Source organism: Ruditapes philippinarum, unplaced genomic scaffold (assembly GCF_026571515.1).
Source record: "Ruditapes philippinarum isolate M1 unplaced genomic scaffold, ASM2657151v2 ctg331_1_1_1_1, whole genome shotgun sequence".
NCBI lineage: Eukaryota > Metazoa > Mollusca > Bivalvia > Venerida > Veneridae > Ruditapes > Ruditapes philippinarum.
The window spans coordinates 335,540-355,082 of record NW_026855427.1 but is presented as its reverse complement, the minus strand read 5'-3'; the positions used below and the strand labels follow the sequence as shown (position 1 = coordinate 355,082).

Below are 19,543 nucleotides of genomic sequence, written 5' to 3'. Positions count from 1 at the left end.
ACATAATGATTTTCTAATATCATTCATACATGATTTTTATAATGTAAATTGAAAATCATTTTATTTTGAAATCGTTCTGTAAACAATTAATTTATAATTATCTACTCCAAAAAGTTTTCAACCTCCAACGTTTCGGGGGGTTGAGAAACTTTGTGGAGTAGATGATTATACATTTTTTAGTTTAGTTGTGAGCTTTCGGTGTGTCTCTTGTTTGTATTTTAGACATTTTAAATGATATTTCACAGACTAAATAACATTAGCTATGATATAAGACTTTTAAAAAAGGGCAACCCTTGACAAATATGAAAACAAAAAATCCAAAATGACTCGGATTAATGAATTTTCTTTCTGATGGAACAGCAACATCTTTCACACACCCTAGCACCGCCCTATGCGACATTTGTCCTCAACAATTCAAAGATTCCGAAAGAACCAGAAAAAATATGAAAATGCAGATGAAGATGATTTTACATTTGTAATTGTTTGTATGTTTTGTTTTTTCTTGAAATTGTTTTTTATTTTTTTCGAAACATAAAATCTATTTCAGACGTATCTTTCTTGTGATTGTGTAAAGTGCTTTGCGGAGGTGGCATATGTTTTGCTAACAAAAATATGTGATGGAAATTTCATTTATAATCTATAATTTCTATTTATATCAGAACAATTTCTACCACTTAACGTGCTAAATATCTTATAAATAAACTTGTCAATCGTTTAGGGATTAGTTTTTAGAATGTGTACTGACTGAGTAGCGAACATTGAAAACCATGACCAGACGGTGCGGGTGGTCTGCACCTGACGCATATTTATATATTTTGCCGCCAGCGAGCTAAGAGTTCAAATGTGAATATTTAAAAATAATATGGAGAAATATGCTTTCTGAAATCATAGCATTAACATGAACATTTAACATTGTATACATACAAAGAAGTTGATCACTTTTAACCGCTACAATTTGATTGGTATCAACGAAATACATATATATCATATATATCTTAGTAAATACGAACTTACTTGCAAACAATACATTAATAATGAAGTTCAAACGACCAAATTTCCATACCTTAAAGATACATTATGCCTCAGAAATGAATATTTTCTTTCCTTCTTGAAACATAGTTTAATAATCTTTGATTATTTTTTTTTTTGGCATAAAAGTAGCAAAATTTTACCAAAGTAGTATTTTGTCTTCCATACAAGATACTAAGTCACTATAGCAAAAACGAAATAAGCAAAAAGATGGCTCTGATAATTGGCCAAAGAGTAACATTTTTAAAAGCTATAGGACACAAAAATAAAAATCTTTTGAGAAATAAAAATGAAAGCATTTCTGGGAAATAATTGGCCTTTAAGACATAGAAAATAAATCTATTGCATTTTTTCTTGTAACAAAGCCAGTGTTGGGAAATTACTTTTAAGTTCTATGACATCATTTTTGACGTCATCACTTTTTTATCGACTTCGGCTTCACACTTATTATTCTAGAATAGAATTTATTTTGCGTTTTAGTACTTGTGTCGACATCAGTTTCCTGATTTAATATTGTCACTCTCTTGTTTCAACAAAAGTCCATCGGTCCCTTTGCTGTTTTATAGTGTTTATTTTCATCTTTACTCCCTTAAACATTTCATTTACGGAGTTTAGTATTTTTCTAATGTATATATTGCTATATTCACACAACACTGTTTCATACACTGCTTATTTTCCACCTATAACATCTCTCTGGGCCTCGTTATGTTTTTCTACTATTTGCAAACAGTTACCCATTCATTGGACACACAAGTTTGACATACGACGTAACAACACCAGTGAAATTTACAGTTACACCGTTCTGCTCTCCTTACTCGGAGAGTATTATGACCACGCCCACAACACAAGGTGTCGCAATTGTCCAGTCCTGTGCTCGATTTGTTACAGAAACGTCCGGTTGTTCCAGGTGAGTCAACTTCAGGGTTTGGGTCACAATAGTTAGGAGATTTCTCATAGTATACTAGTTCAGTGTTTTTCTGCTTTCTCACAAGTCTCCGTTTGTTTTTCTTACCAGTTTTATTACTTATATTGACCTAAAATAAAGAAAGTCATTGTTAAAACTTGAAAGTTAAACATATACTGAAAAACATTATAAAAATAATATCATAACCTGTATAAACTTGTATCTTCATATAATATGAAAGTAGGCAAAGTCTCATGAACGGGGAAGTCAGATAAAATATTTACGTTCATTTCTTACTTTACATTTTTCGTTTTAGAGGTGTAATTCGTTATTTTATGCACCGCTTCCGTTTTCAGCCGAAAAGTCAGAATTGTTCCGTCATCGGAATACCTTGCCGATTATCATTGAGTACCATTGAAAATGGCGGCGCCAAACTACAATTGACACTGGAAATTTAACTGAAAGGTATAAAATCTTGTTGTTTTTTTATTTGATTTCCTTTTACATATACACTTGTAATACGTAACCGGGTGTCAAAGCTTTTGACTTCCCCGTGTAATATCTTTAATATATTGTGATATTAGTCATTGGGCTTGAGGTTAGGATAATAGAACAAACATACTTGGTTTTTAAGGCGAGTAGCAGGTTTGTTAGGAGTTACACCAAGCCTGTGGTGAATTTTAGATATTTCTAGACTAGTATAATTATTAGAAAATGTATTTTATGATATCTTAACCGTTACCCTGCAGGACTTGAAATTATTATTTCTTTGCCATCAGAATAGTGTCTGACCAGGCTGCTCATCCCTGGCCAGACTCTATATTGTTGGCTGAAAATCTTTTGCAGCTTGATATTTCCAAAAATGATAATGAACAGTTCAGAAAAAAAAGATGGACAAGTTCATTTCAAAATAAAGCAGAGGTTTTAAAAGTGTAATCCATTAAGTGACTTACCTTCGAAGCTTTTTCGTATTTTTTCTTAAGAATTTCACCAACTATTCTAAATTCTGGCGATACTTTCCAACACGTCTTTACCTCACAGCTACCTGACATTCCGTGACATTTACACTGTTTCCTGACATTCTTCAGTATAACCTGTAGAAAATATATTTGATATATGTTGGAAGATGCATTTGTAAATGAATTCCTTTTTTAACGCACACGATAAGTTAATGTTTTGTTATATATGTACATGACATTTGTTTCAAATATAAATAGAGGTGGTGTCTGTAGTTCACGCTCCGGATCACGGCAGCGGGCCACATTGAATACATCAGAGCACGGCAGCGGGTCACATTGGATACACCAGGGCACCGCACCATGAGCATGCTGTAAAATCATGAAACTACCACAATACGCCGTAGATATCAACTCAACAAATATAATTTATATATATAACTATATAAACATGTATGTAAAGTGTGTACGTTAAAATGCATAAACAACTAATTAATGAATTTTTAATGAATTTCAATTTTATTGCAGAATTATTATCATACGTATTTCAAATATGTCTACAATATAAACATCTTGTATATTTTTGTTGTTGTTTCTATTTGTGCTCTTAAAAATCTACTATGCGATTTAGTGACCACTGTAATGTTAAACAAATTGCTTAAATTTCACTAAGAACCTGAGTAACAAAAAAATCGCAAAATTTTATACATCGAGATTGCGTAACAAATGAAAAGTTTATATAATACATATAAATTTCATTTAATGGCTCACAATATCACATCTATTTTTAACTTTTTTTTACAACACTGTCTCCAGCGTTGCTAATATTTTATTTTAGATTTATTGATATAGATTTTAATCAAATAATTAAGTCATTAAAATTTTGATCTTTTAAAATATCTGCTTTTTAACGTCATTAAACTGTTATCTTTGCGGTTTTTTACAATTTCGACTTAAAATAAATACTATGAAAATTGAGGGTTTTTTTAATGCGGGATACTTTTTGCTTGTCTAAGCGTTTGCTTGTTTTGTTGTTGTTGTTGTTGTGCTGCTGCTGCTCCTGATGATGTTGTTGTTGCTGTTGTTATTGTTGTTGTTGTTTTAATATATATAAATATATGTCTTTCATATCAACTTTTATATGTCAAATGAATTGATCTATTATTTCAATTATAATGAAATTTAAAGAGTGTGAAATGATATTGTTTTTCATTCATGGAAGATCTTCTATTGACTTTTACATCTACTAATTAATTCCCATTTTTATATCATTTGTAATATTTTGAAAGAAATTGAAGAAATAATTGAACAAAATTGAAAAAGAAGAAAAATATCAATATAATGGAAACAACATGTAAAACAATTTATTACCAGTCGTCCTGCCCTGTTGTTATGCAGATTTATTCTTGCATGGATATCTCGTGCTGCCTCTCGCGCTCGTGTGAACTTTCTGGCGAAATTATCACCAAACTCGACATTATGTGAGCAACCTCCCCACTCGAACTTATCCTTGACTTCTCCTTGCATACTCATATCACACCCGCAGGATTTCAACTTGCCCATACTACACGCTGTAGACACCTGGTGTGTTACCCCTGCTGAGGCTAAAGCATATGCGAAGGCCGATTCTTTATATCCTGAAATATCAAAAATCATTATTATTTTATTATTTTGTTCTCTGAATTTTAAACTATATCGGTTACTGGTTTAGAATAGCTCAATATAAGCTTGGGTTGCATAAATACGTTTTCAGCCGGTGCTACAGGGCATTGGTTCATGGTCTGCAATAAACATACCCATTGAAACCAAATATGTCATTTTACTATTGATTTCGTTACCTTTGTCATTATGAGAGCTTCGTACTTCAAGATGTTCTATTTCACGAGGTTAAGAATGGGAATGTATCTTTGTAAATTTCTTATTTTTTGTTCTCCTTTTTCTCTTGTGTGTTTTTTTAAATAAGGATAGAAACTGTTTTTGTTTGTTTTTTACATTTTTGATGCAAAGCATTTTTAAAAAAGCACATAAAACGCCAAATGATTTGCAATAAGTTTGAAAAGAATGAACAGTAAAGTTTTTTATCCCTATCCCAGAAGTGGTAACGATTTCACTTAATTTCATTTCGTACTTCATAAAAACGTAATAATATTTTTATAAGTCTTAACAACATTATGTTTGTATTTTGTATAACGATAAATTAATTCAATGTATAGAAGTTTGACAAGTGTTGGATAGCATTTAACCCTTTTCCACCTTCCATGCTTAAGTGCAGTGTTATTTGGGTTTGTTGTTGTTTGTTGTTGTTGTTTTCCGAAATGACACTACGTATTACAAAATACTTTCAGTATTTAGGAAATATCAACTACGTTTTATACAAAATATAATAATGTTTTCGATTTATAGAAATAATAATAATATCGTATTACGTAAGACGAAATAGTGTGTCTTTATTTACGAATTAATATTACGTGTTTACGATAGGCATTTCGTAATTACCAAATATTATTACGTTTTTAGAAATTAAAATGTGTCACCGATGTTACGTCAGGGGAACCATATACTTGTCCAAAGATTAAGTTGAAACCGGTGTTTCGTAAATATCATATGTTTAGCTTTAAAAGACGTTGATATATATATAAAAAACTATTTTAATTGGGTGTTTAAAACCTTTTCTGCGTATTAGTCCTTCACAAATGCGAAGCTTTAACGGACATCTGTCATATAAAATTACATTTTGCATTTAACTAACAAGTTCTTGTACTCGAATCTAGTAATTTATTTTGATCCAGTAGCCCTGAATGTGGCGTTTTTGAATGCCTGATGCATTCGTTTAATACTTTAATACATTATTTGGAATGCAAATTGCCTTTCGGTAAACATATGTTCTTTTTTATCAATTTACCCGTATATAATGGAATTTCATTCAAGTAATGCATTAAAGAGTACACTTAGAGTTTATTTCTGATCAATTGAGTTCGATAAAAATGCTTCGCACATCAAATCCCATATCAAATGCTCATAAAACCAGCGTTACTGCGGCATTTGCGGCCACGCGGAATAAATCGGCTAACATCGTTTCAATGTACCACCAACACGATCATAAAATTATAATATTTACTTCGACTTCACTTAGCATTTTCAAAATCTTTAAAACGGACGCAACCCCTATTTCGTTTCTGAATTAAGCGGAATTAAAGATCGGATTAAGAGGAAAAAATCTATTTAGTTTTTTTATATATATCCTTTTCAGTTTGTAATAAGTAAATACATTATATCACGTTTTGAAAGCTCATTTGCCGAAAACATACGTCTGTATTTCATAAATTTGTCTGTTGAAGCCGAAAGAATAAAAATTGCGATAATAGAATAGAGGTAAGCAAGAGAAAAGAGTTAAAGAAAATTGGTTTTATAATCATTTATGTGACACCTTCTACCAATCCGGACAGCCTTCCTTAATTCCTGAATATGACCAACCTTAAGAATATTGTTGATTCAATAACAATTTTAGAATAATGTGTTTAAAGAGTAATTTATAGGAAAGGAAACTTTCAAAACATTGAAAGAAAATCATTTAAATTTCATTCTCGAAAAATAATAATTCTAAAGTTATTAATTTGAGGCTTTTCCAGAATGAAATCGAAAGTATTTACTCCTGTAATTCTTTACTCACATAGTCTCTACCTTCTATCATTTATTTTATGGCACATACTCCCTTTTTCATAGAATGACACAAATGTGTCACTCTAAATGATAATAACCGTCACTTGCCCCGCTGTGGGTTCGAATCCAGCAAGGGACTTAAAATATGAACTGATGGGTACCTGTGGTCTTCCTGCACCAGTACAACGTGTTGAAATATGCATGAGCTTCTACAGCCGGCGAGGCAGACGACAGCTTACAGTAAACATTGCCGTCTAAGAACCGTTTCGGTGAAACATTCAATTTTGTAGTGTTGTAAGAAATTGTAAGAAAAAGTGATTTCTTTTAAATATATATCTTAAAACAAGTTCCGGTATGATTGCAAAATGTTTTCTGTTTTCTAATTATTCTATTCATGCATAAAAAACTATTATACGAATATATAACGGTGCCTGTTTTCTTTTCTAACAGCAAAAAGCACCTGCCAATTTATTTACACAATTATACACAACCTTTTTCCTGCTGACTAATTCTTTTTAAGTTCTTATCGTTACTTTATTAGATGCTTATTAGTTACTAAACATTTATTTTTACTCGGGCAAGAAAAACAGTTTTACTTGTAATTCGTTTCTGTGTAGATTTACTTTACAATTCCCCGCGATAATTGCCTCCAAGTGGAAGAGAAACCTGTTCCGAATTAATACGGTAGTTATCATTAAACATATCAATTTATAGTTAATTAGCAGACGATTAGCAGCCGATTGAGCACGTGAGCACGTGAGCCAAGTACCTGCTGAGAAAAATGAAAATACCTATTTCAAAAGAAAGATATTTGTTTCATAATATTAGATGGCTTTAATTGTGCTTCGATTTTGTTTTCAAGTCCGATCAGCCAAGACTTTTGTCATGAAGGTTCACATTTACATACAAAATACCGTCTTGTATATAACCATTTACCTTAATGAAGCTGGACACCATCTCTTATACCATATAATTTTAAACATTGACGTTGAGTCTAGATCTTTTTTCTATTGATAATTATTTTGTTTCAAATCACTTGTGATTGAGAAAATTTTCCAATTCTATGGTCTTGTTTTAAACAATATAAATCTTTATAATGCGTGTATTGGCTACAGTTTCAAAGATATTTACAAAATGCTTTTTTTACAATCCGTTCAAAGCCTCCTTTTTTCCAAAGGAATTTGCAAGAAAAATGACATGAATAAATCAATAAAGCTAAGAAAAGATTTCTTTGTAGGAAAACTTCCAAACACCACAGTTTCCGACTTAGGTAAACAATTACTTTAAAGCATAAAAGATTCAACAAAACTTCAAAGTTTCTTTCATCGGTGGCTAACCAGCGTTAACGTAAACACGGCAAAAACTGGTACATTTGGTCGGCAAATGATTCGGGTAAAATGTATGATTATAACGAGGCTAAATTCTGGTCTGGTTCCGTTTCCAAACCTTCATAAACATGGTAGGTCAGATTACTAGTATCAGATAATGTATTAATTATCCTAAGAAAAAACGTATATCTATTTATCAAATGTTCATATTGTTTCCATACTTTTCAATTAAGATAATTTAGCGCAATGAAAAGTGAGGTTTTGCCAAAGATATTTTGTTTGACAAGAGAATCGGGGTCATAAATAATATTAAAAGGCCAAATTTGCTTGTTCGGAAATCATTTACATTCTTGTTTGTTTTCGCCAGAAATGTTATCAATATGATTTGTTCAGTCTTTTAAAATTTCACTTACATTTTACAATGGGTCAAATTTCATGTTCTCCTGTAGTAGTATATATCTAATTAATCAAGTTATGAAATTTTATTGATTATCAATATGATACAAAGGGTGCCTTCATAAGATTAGTTTTTGACATATTTTTTATATGAAATACATAGACTCATAACATTGCATTTAAAACTTCATGTTACAATAGAAGCTGAATTGCCGTTTTCATTTGAATTTAGTTTTCTTCTGTTTTCTTTGGTATTACGGCGAACCAACACAATTTAGGTAATACGGCGCAGAAACAGGAAAGGTGATTTTGCCTAACCTCGGGTATAACAAACTTTAAGTCAAAACCATGTCATCTGTTGGAGCTAGAGAGATGCATAGACTCCAGAATTCGAACCAATTTATTCGCCTCTTACGGTCAACGGTGTCTGCAATTCTGGAGCCTCAATCAATGTCTTTAAGACAATCCTTCAGCCAAAAGGGAAATTCGTATTTAGTGTAATAAATGTGATCATAAACAGTTCTATACAATACTTTGCCTGTAATAGGTTAAACAACCTCAGTCCTATTCTACGCAGGATTTATGGACTTAAATATACACCGAATCAACCCGAAACCGGATCTTAAATCATCAATTACCCAAATAACAAAGTTGAAAACGAATATTTCCACAAATTTGAGTCGAAAAGGTTCCCAATAATTTGCAATTCAAAACTGTCAAGTTAGATTTTACATGATGCTTAACATGGCGTACACTTCAGCTGCACTTCGCTTATAACATTGAAAATAATCCAATTAACTACGGATTAAATGCTGTACGTCAGAATGCGCCTAAATAACTAATCGGTTAGTAAAACCACGCGATATTGTGCTTAGTCCATAATTTATTGAATCACTGCGGTTTTTATGGGTTATTGCGAATATCAGTTATCATGTAATTGCGACCTTGTTAACATGAATGTTAATGGCCCCTTTAACGATGCTTTTGAAGCCACATTTCACCGTATAAAACACATGCTATATATTTAATGTGATAATTATCAACACAGGTTGAAACGTATCTGTAGAAACAGGTTTCCTTACCCAATATTAACTCACCCCCCATTTTCATTCACTAAACCAGTAATTCGTAATGTAATATGCATCTTTTCGGTTTCTAGGGGTATTTTTATTTCCGACAAAAGTGACTAATTCTGAAATTCATTTGAATGACTTGTTTTATATTTCTGAAAGAAATGTTATAATATGAAATTAAAGCTCTAAAGTTGTATCGAAGTAAACCGTGATATCTGTATTGTGCAATCTATTGAGGATGAGTTTCACCAGATTAATTGCGCATTTCATTGGACTCTGTAAAATTATTTTTGCAAGTATTATTGCTTTCTGTATTTTTTACCTTTGTTAGCGGGAGGGGATATAAATTGATTATAGTCTAGGTGAATAACACGGAGCGCAAATATATATCATTTTAAGAGGGGGAAACAGTTTATATTCACAATTGTACAATGAAGACAAAGTAGTTCGTATGTGAAAATAAAATCTTTAAAATAGATTTTAGGCGACGGCCTTGTCCGCCTTGCTAAACGATTTTCTCAGCCATTTTTTCACAAGCCATTTTCCACTTAATTAGTTTGGTTGTTTAGTTTCACGACCCGTAACAATATATAATGAATTGATTTCATACCCGAACCAACTCCAATTTACCAGTTTATCTGTCCATCACGCAGAAAGATTGCCAGTATTCCATTACGTTATTATTTACGCTTTATCAAATTAACTTCACACTAAGTATTTGTTTGGAGTCAATTAGGGACCATCCATTTGTTCACCGAGTAACTTTATACACTACAGCCCTCCAAGGAGCTCTGAAGAAATTGTAAACATGAGTCAAAACTTCAATGTTATCGGGCCATCGATAATCAGTTTAAGTAGTTATCTTCAATTTTTGTACAGATTGTTTCTAGATACTTGAGCCGAAAAATTGCTATCCTTCTTCTTATTATAATCAGCGTGACCTTTTTATCAATTTGAACAAAAACATGGTTAACGGTTGTCTTTTTTCTTTTCCTTTGTAAGAAAGACATTCTTAAATAAATGTTGTCACGTAACATGTTTATTTTTTGTCAATTTCAATCGTAATGGTATACATTGTACCTTCTTTTTGCAGAACACCGTTCCGACAATTTTTTTAATTTTATTTCAGTTGGTTTCATTATTTTTTTTAAGAATTACTTCATACACAATGATGTGTTTGGACTGGTAATATATTAAAAAGAAAACATTCATACAATACTTTGGAAGTATGCACTTTGTGTGTGTTCCATAATAAAAGAAAATGATGAAAAGTTCAAAAAGAAAGAAAGAATCATTGATAAATTGATTGATCAATTTTACATGTCTGAACATACGAGAACTAACCTTTCTTTCAAAATAGGTTATAAATAGTGTATATAGCATAAAGCATAATACAATGTTTTATATACAAATACAATTGAAACTTTTCTATTTATCTAAACTGATGGCTACTGACCTTTCTTTAGTAATGGGCTTGAATGAGGATTCTTGTTCTTCTTCTCGAGACTCGAACAATTCCACCGGTGTTCTTTCATCTGATATTGACACTCGTGGATTGCTATTTGAATGCCTTGTATAGCCGACGCCGTCACGTCGGGATATTTTGAACAAAGTTTATACTGCTTTGGTGAAAGCTCGGGAAATGTTTTACATATCGTGTTTGGGTCTATTACAGGCTCTTTAGTTGGAATGTTCAGCTGTAGGATGTCATTACTATCTAGGCATCTGAAAGTTTAAAGAAAAGTTCTTATTTTTAAAAAGGGAAACATTAAAAAAAACATTGACGTGTGAAATTTTACTGAATGACGTCACAGAAATTACTTTCTTTTCCAGTGTATTACAGGCTTTTTAGTTGGAATGTTAAGCTGTGAATACTATTCCTTTCTAAGGCTTTTTAAAAGAAAAACGTATTTGGTTTTGAGAAGAAAACACGTGTGACGTGTAAAATAAATGACGTCAAAACAACAATTTCTTCCCTTTTAAATGTAATTCAACAAATTCCAATTGGTTTATTTTCTATGAGCAAATAAGGAACACAAATCTACATAACTTATATATGTTTAACGTATAATACTGCCAGGGATATTGTTTATATCATTAAAATTCAAACCTCTGTTACTTCCTCCATTACATCACATTGTTTGGAGCAGGTAAACTTGAACCATGCATTTGTCACAACCTATTTAATCTAATATTATCTGCACTTATAAGGCAACTGAATAAATAAATAAATATACACAACAAATCAACGTAAAAATTCATTTTATTCCAGTACTTGAGGGCGGTATATTGTTGATATTAGTAACATGTAAGCAGATACTGTATGACAGGATAGGGGCACCTCTCTTCCAGACCTCCGCCTTGGTTTTGCCGGAATGATGCCTAATGTAAAACCTTTTAACTGCTTGTTTGGAGTTTAGATTTGCATATTTATATATTCAGGAAAAGATGCCATTAACAAATTCCAACATTTGTTTACAATGTAAATCAGTTTAAAGGTCACGATGCCGTTTCAATTTTTGCATAGGTATTGTTGTTCTTATTCAACATCTTTGCTTACAGATCCAATTATTACAACAGACAAAAATAGGTTATATAGAAGAAAGTGATAAAAAGATTATTTTTGACGTCATTTCTACTTCCGGTAGCGTCTGCGTCACCATACTAACAAAACCGCGTTCTTTTTAAAAATGTAATACAATGTGGACCTATCTAATTTACAGATTACCTTGTATCACACTATATAAATACCGCGTTCACACGTATTACTTAAAAATAAACAGGTATTAGTTCAATATGTAAACCACCCATCCAAACTTTACTAAAGGCTATTCCATTTTAATAAAAATAATTGGACTATAAAATTAACAATTTTCACAGCGAAAGCAAATATAGAAACACTTTTATTGCGAGCACAATTATTGAATTATAGATACACTAAGAGCTTATCAAAACAATTTTCACCTTTCATGTGGTTAAAAGTTTTATGACGAATACAAGGTGTTAAAATATGTTTGTTTCTTTTGGCTTTTAACGTCGGTCAGATAAAAGAAAGTCAACCGATGTATCCATCCTAATTTTGATATACTTTCACAATTTAACGCAGATATCTATTAGTGGATGATAAAGCGGAAATCATTTTTGTTTTTCAAAGAGTTGCTTTCATTGGTCAGCCGTGACATCGGATTTCACGCTAAACCGTCTAATAATAGTCATATTAAAGTATTGAAATTGCCCTTTGTGACGATAGATTTTATTGTAGGAAAAAAGAGTGTAATACCCCGTACCATACTCCTACTTTGGAGACAATTTTATTTATATATTTTAATCGTACACGTGATGAGCAAATTGAAAAGTGGATGGACCTCGAATTCGTTCATATACCAAGTGCTTTACGAGTCTATATGTTCAAAAGTTCAACGTAGATTATCAAAATGATGGTATATTTTGCCAATAGTTATAGACTAATGTTCCCCACCAAAACAAACTCCTAACAATTTCCATTTTACCATTTTTGAATTTCAATGAAATATTGAAGCTGACGATACCTAATTAATTAATTAATTAGAATGTTGTCAATTAAAAAAGGCAATAATTTAAGAATGGAAATAAAACCGTTATTTTATGAAACATTTATAACGTTAATGGTGTTCAAAATAAAGATAAAAGACGAGAAAAGATATATTTTATTTTATCTAATTCTTCATTCTAAAATATAAAACAGATAGGTAATGTCATGATTTTTTTAAAATGACATATAAATTATGTAATGAACTGTTTTAGAATGAAAATAAAATTATGTAATGAATTGTTTTAAAGTGATGGAAAAACTGTGTAATGAATCAATTTAAAATGACTGATGAATCATGTAATGAACTGTTTTAGAATGACAGAAAATTATGTTATGAATGGTTTCAAAATAATGTAAAATATGTCACGAAATGTTCAAAAATGGCAGAACAATTATGTTATAAATTGTTTCGAAATGACAGATAAAGTATGTTATGAATGGTTTTAAAACGACTGATGAATTATGCAATAAATTGTTTAAAATGACTGATAAATTATGTTATGAATTGTTTCAAATTTACAGATGAATTATGCAATTAATTGTTTTAAAATGACAAAATTATGTACATTTTCTTTAAAAATGACATGAATTGTTTTAAAATTGACAGATAAATTGTTTTGAAATGACAGATAAATTATGCAATTTATTGATAAATCATGTAATTAATTGCTTTGCAATGTCAGAAAAAAATGTTATGAATTGCTTTAAAATGACTGATAAATTATGTAATGAATTGTTCTAAAATGACCGATAAATTATTTAATGAATAGTTTTAAATTGACTGATGAATTACGTAATGAATTATTTTAAAATGACTGACACATTATGTAATAAATTGAATGTTTTGAAACAACGGATAAGTACCATGTGAAATAAAAACTTGAGAATATCTTAAAAACAAGGAATTATTTACAAATAAGATTACATGTGATATAAAGCAAAAATGGTTTTCATTTTTAAAAATCGCCCTACATTACTACACAAAAGATGCTAATATAAAGGGTATGTCCGACAGAGCCAGGCATTACTATGCTTGGTTAAAGCAGTTAACAGAAAAAGGTTATTGTCAAATTATATAATAAAAGGGCACAGATCATAGATTAGCACTATATGCAACATTCCCCTATGCTCGTGCTGTCTTCCAAAGCCTTTAAGCTTTGTAACCAAAAGTAAAAATGCGTTTTTATATGAAAGATTATTTCTGAAATCTGCGACATGTAGTTAACAATTTGACGGAAGTCTTTCACCTGTCATCAAAGTACTAAAGTTTCAGTTCAAATCGATTGAACGTCCTACAATGAACAACTATATAAACGCCTTTGTATGATGGATCACCGCTTAACCCACTTTTATTTACATATCAGCTGTAGCATAGAGGGGCTTAATCTTGATTACATTTGTAAATAAGCCCTCAATGAGCTTTGTACAATTGTCTGGTTTGTTTACAGTGAAGTATGTCGGACGCATGATATTTGTAAATTGTTAGGAAATCCAAGGTCTCTGGTATTTCTTTATTAAAAGTTCTATTCCTTAATGCATCATTTTACTTCAGTCAAAGTATGAGATTTTGAAAAAGCCCTTTTGTTTTGGACGTTAAAGACGGAATAAAATTGTGCTTTTGTTTTTATAAAACTCCCGACATAAAAGAAATATCTATTAAAAAAGTTCGACATGTTAAGAAATTTAGAAATAACAAATTAGGCAAACAATTATGAATGGCATCACCAAATTATTTTATTTTTTAAAACCGAATAACTCAAACAAGCAAGCAATCTTACGATAATAATATTAAATACCAAATGTTTAAACGGTCCGTTCATAAAGTACAATGTCTTAAAATAGTGTTTCGTTGGGAGGAGGGGGAGGGGGTCAGGGCGAAGGCAGCTGTCAACAGTTTTGAGCAATGCGTAGGCGATATATATGGATCATTTAATGATCATTTATTGGCACTGTTAGTCACAACATCATTGTATTGGCACCAAATGTCTCAGTCAAAACATATCCATGATCACATTAATGGCAACATGCTAGCTTGACATTGAACAGCTTTAAACTAATATCAAACATTCAATAAACTAAACACTGTCGTTAAATTGCATATGAACGATGAGGTCGACTTTATCCTGGAAATAAATCTAAAGAACACAATGCTTTTATCCATTTACTCAATGATTTGTAATTGTACAAAAACTCAGTTTGAATGGGTACTATGAATTCCACAGCAACAAGATTTAAGCTTAGCAATATATTTATCATAACATTATAACCAATGTAAACAAAAGTGATGATATCGGTTCAGGTGCTTGGCGTCGTGAAACGATACAATAATCTGTAATAATCTCCCTTATTCGTACAAGAGAGCTGTAAATTGACTACTAAATTGATAAGTAAAGCTATCCACATTCCAGGGTAACCGGGTAGAAATACAAACCGGAATTTTTAATGCTTTGTTTGTCCTTAAATTCGCCGTGTTTACCTTTTAAGGACAAGGGTTAACATGAATTAACCAATACTAGCCATCATGAAAGACTATAATCTCGCTTAAACACTAATAAAACCGTCTTGAATACGCCCTTTAAAAAGTGGTAAAATCCTTTAGATATCTACACAATGACTGCAATTGAAGAATTTCATATTTTTACGAAATAAATGTGGTATTCCGCTTTCCTTGTTAAAATTAAGTAAGGTCTAAGTCTTTTTTTGTAAACCAGACAAAACTTTGTCTTTCATCTTTCAAACTTGCTACAAAAGTGCATTCAATGCCTTTTCAGACACATAAAGATTCTAAACAAAAAAGTAGATCGATCATTAACTATCTGATCAAATGTTTGTATTTGGGAAAAAACAAGTACAAGAAAACCAAGAGGACACTAGTTTATCTTAATAAAGATAAGCCCGCCCAGTTAGCACAAGAGGGAGGGTATTATATTTGAGGTCCTCGTATTTATTGGGTACAGTCAATGTTTTTAAGTACAAATTCTAATTACGCATGTAACACATTAGATCAAGAAAAAATGCAAATGTTGATAATCACATAAGGTCACCAACAAACAAATATTCTTTAACTTTTAACCTGCGTGAACCGTGATTGATTACAAGTACAGAACCAGGCCATCCAGATCATTGTAGTCATTCCAAGCTCTACACTGTTTGCTGGCTAACTTCTTCTATAAATTCCCTTTATTTATAGTCGCTAGTTTAAAAAAAGTGTGCTGGAAACTCAACAGAATAAGGGTTGAATTCCTCTTGTGGCTGTGAGGTAGCCTTTATGGACTGAGTCATTAGACATCATTGAAATCTATGCATCTTTTAGCTCCAGTAGGTGAAGTGGTTTTGACCCCTGGTGTTGCTTATAGTTTAAAACTACCGAAGTTATCCAAAATCGTCTTTCCTGTTTCGGTACCATACGATCTTTACCGTGTTGGGTACACCGTAAAGCCAAACAAAACAAATATATATTAAATGCCTACAAGGTATAATACTCGTATATCTTTGTGCTAAAGTATCTTCTATTACATTTCAACAAGTCTTTAAGAACATTTCATTGCTTCTGGTCGATTTATTTCTTCTTAATGTGACCACTGTTAACGTTTTCAAAACCTGCGTGTATTTCATTTCCATTATCGCACTTGTTAAATCTTTAAATGTTAACGCTTTCTCGTTTCTTTCAATCAATTCTTGAACTTTTCTACCTATATGAATGTTGATTGAATTTCCATTTGTAATTTTCACAAGGTATCACTTTTCAATTTTATCTTTATCCATATCTGTAGAATGGATATTGTCATTAATTTTTATCAGTCAAGCTAATCCAAACTTACTATTTTTATCATTTTTCGTTTAAGCAAGTCGTTAGGGTGGAAAGTAGGTCCATATTTTTAACATATCCTTTACCAATTCAATTCAATCAAATGTTTCATTAATTATATTTACTTATTTAGCACGTTTGAGCTCAACCTTTTAAAAAAACAATTTATGTTAATTAATTTAAGTTTGATTATAACAAAAATTAAGAGGGAAAAAAGAAGAATGGTCGTTCTTATTCAAAGCATATAGTTCACTAAAATGAATCCGAATTTATTTCGTTTCAAGAGTTTTATATAAAAAAAAAAACCTTATTATACCATTAGGCCTCGTGGTTTGCATGTTTTACGAGGTGTAGCATAATGAATATGCACACATTATCTTGATGACGTCTGCTTCTTCAAATAACTTGAGTTTTCAACATTTCTTATTTATGCTGCATCTTTTCTTCTTCTTTTTTTTATTTTTCTCTACCGCTTAGAAATCTTTAATTTACTATTTTAATATACTATGATGTCCTTTGCTGCATAACTTATCAAGAGCATGCTCTATATGCTGTAAAAACACATTTTCTATTGCAGCCTCTCTATAGAAATACAAATACTTTGAATATTTCTTCTAAATATCCTCTTATCAAGCATTTTATTCAACGCAAACCTTTATCATGATTGTGACGCAACAATATATCATATAGTAAATGGCAAACAGCCTGGCGGATTTCAATCGAAAGAGGGAGAAGATTTTCTTTTCTTTACTCATAGAGATTCTAGACTCATTTCTGGTAGATTTTAATGTTTACAATTAAATAATGATTTAAATTCCTTGTTCTTTTTAATAACAAAATGTTATTCTTCATCATAAAAACATATTTTAATTACTGAATATCATCATTAAAATTAGATAAAAATCAATACCTTTATTATCTTGAGATAGCCTAAGGCCAATACCTTCTGTTTTAGTTTACAAAGAAAAATTTGAAATTTATTATTATTTTATTGTAGAAAATTTGCACTGTTTTATTCAAGATACAAAGTGCACAATTAACAAAACAGAACAGAACATGTTCTATTAAACTTAAACGCATCATAAAAAATTTCCATTGGCTGTTTTAGAAAATGAATTATTACTTAAATTCAATACGTTAAATAAGCATTGATTATAAATTTTGCCGTTGAAACCTAGTTGCATTTGGGAGACAAGATAATTAGGATAATAATCATACTTATTATGAAATGAATGTTTAGTTGTATATGTCAATAGGATGTTAATTATAATTAATATATGAACGATGCTAGTTATAATTAATATATGAACGACACTAAACCATAAAAGATGAATAAAGCATTGTACTGTAACATATGGAGTCCGTATATTATGACATAGGTAAATTTGACACATTATGTCATACATCAAAAAGACATAAAAAGGTGACATAAAATGGTGAAAAATATATAGAGTTAACATCTATGTTAATGCATTTCTTTGACACATTATGATTGTAATATATCAATTTGAAATACAATGTACAATAAAAAAGACATGTATATCAGTTAAGAATGTAGGATGCTTAGTTCTAAAATAAGACTTAAAAATACTTACAAAACGTTTTGACACAGGAGTAAAGTTATGAATAGGACGAAGGTGAAATTGGCTAATCCGGACGATCTAGTTTGTCTCTTTGATGTGATACCTCTGTAATCTGAAGATGTGTTCACGTTTAATTGCCTCTTTATTCCGCATTTTTTACACCGAAACCATGTATATTTTTCACTTCCGTCATTAAAGTCACTAATGCACTGTTCCATATTGTTTACATTTTCATAACGTTTACCACGATGTCTTGTAAAATTGTTTCCGCAGTGAAGAAGTCTCGTACACTCGAATTGAATATATTCTTTATGTTCCATACAGTCACAATGATGTTCCGTCACGTGTTCCATGTCCTCGTTCCAGTCACACATATTTTCCTTGTAAGTTCTAGTATATACATCCATATTGTTTGAATCAGCAGATTTTTGCTTACAAGTAATATCCCTTTCCATTACTTTCTCCATAAATAAGATCACAAATATAATATAAAAATCGCACAAGGGAAAAATATACTGTTAAGAAAATGTTTTATAAAATTAATTAATCCATATTAAGTTCGCTAAGTCCCGTAGTATGTTACCATCTATTACACCATCAAAAATACAAATAACTTCAGTAATCAAAACTTTATTCTTATATAATTATAAGATAAAGATAAATGTTTAACACAAGATTTTCACGTAATTATATTTTTACTTTTTAACACTGCTTTTACATTTTTCTTTACTTTCATCAACTGCAAGTTGGTAATCTGTCAGTCAAGTGTTTAATAACATCTCTTTTTTCTAGATGTTTGACAGGTGTAATTGGTGAAGTTTTATAGTCTTACTGTGAATAAATCACCTTTTCCAACCCCGACTCAACTCTTAAATACGAGTGTTAAACTTTCTATGACTCGACGCAGTAAATAGTAAAAAAATCCACTATTGCGCCCGATTTATGTATCAACCAATCCGTGGGAGGTTCATACATTCTCAATGCTGATGAGTAAATAGTATCAGTCATCTAAGTTGACTAAATAAAAATATATTCCTATAAAACTAAGTTTCAACATATAAAAATTAGCATCTAAAATCGCCTTGAATTAAAATGTTAAATTAAATCAGTCCGCTTTATGTTTTTCTTGGTGTTCTTTGATATTGATAATAATGATATTAGTTAGCGTTTATAGCCTTAATGCTTGTTGAACAGGCCTATTTTAAAGGTAAACCGATTTATTGGTTTAAATAGTC

At 30.9% G+C, this 19,543-nt stretch overlaps 1 protein-coding gene across 1 annotated transcript; it reads right to left on the bottom strand.

Annotated features, from left to right (window-relative positions):
* Positions 1–1,696: 1,696 nt before the first annotated feature.
* On the bottom strand, positions 1,697–19,543 carry LOC132743277 (protein Wnt-10b-like). The gene is made up of 5 exons (XM_060731810.1): positions 18,321–19,543; positions 10,803–11,071; positions 4,261–4,526; positions 2,887–3,027; positions 1,697–2,063 (listed from the first exon to the last, which is right to left on the bottom strand). Exons 1-5 carry the CDS (start codon positions 18,773–18,775, stop codon positions 1,746–1,748), a joined length of 1,449 nt encoding a protein of 482 aa, XP_060587793.1. The 5' UTR covers positions 18,776–19,543; the 3' UTR covers positions 1,697–1,745.

What these genes read in the sequence shown, in the direction of transcription:
- LOC132743277 (XM_060731810.1), bottom strand. Translation starts at nt 18,775, where the DNA reads ATGGAGAAAGTAATGGAAAGGGATATTACTTGTAAGCAAAAATCTGCT. An exon ending in CTCCTGTGTCAAAACGTTTT is followed by an intron (nt 11,072 to 18,320) that starts GTAAGTATTTTT and finishes TTAAACTTTCAG; the next exon opens with ATGCCTAGATAGTAATGACA. An exon ending in ACAACAGGGCAGGACGACTG is followed by an intron (nt 3,028 to 4,260) that starts GTAATAAATTGT and finishes TATTTTCTACAG; the next exon opens with GTTATACTGAAGAATGTCAG.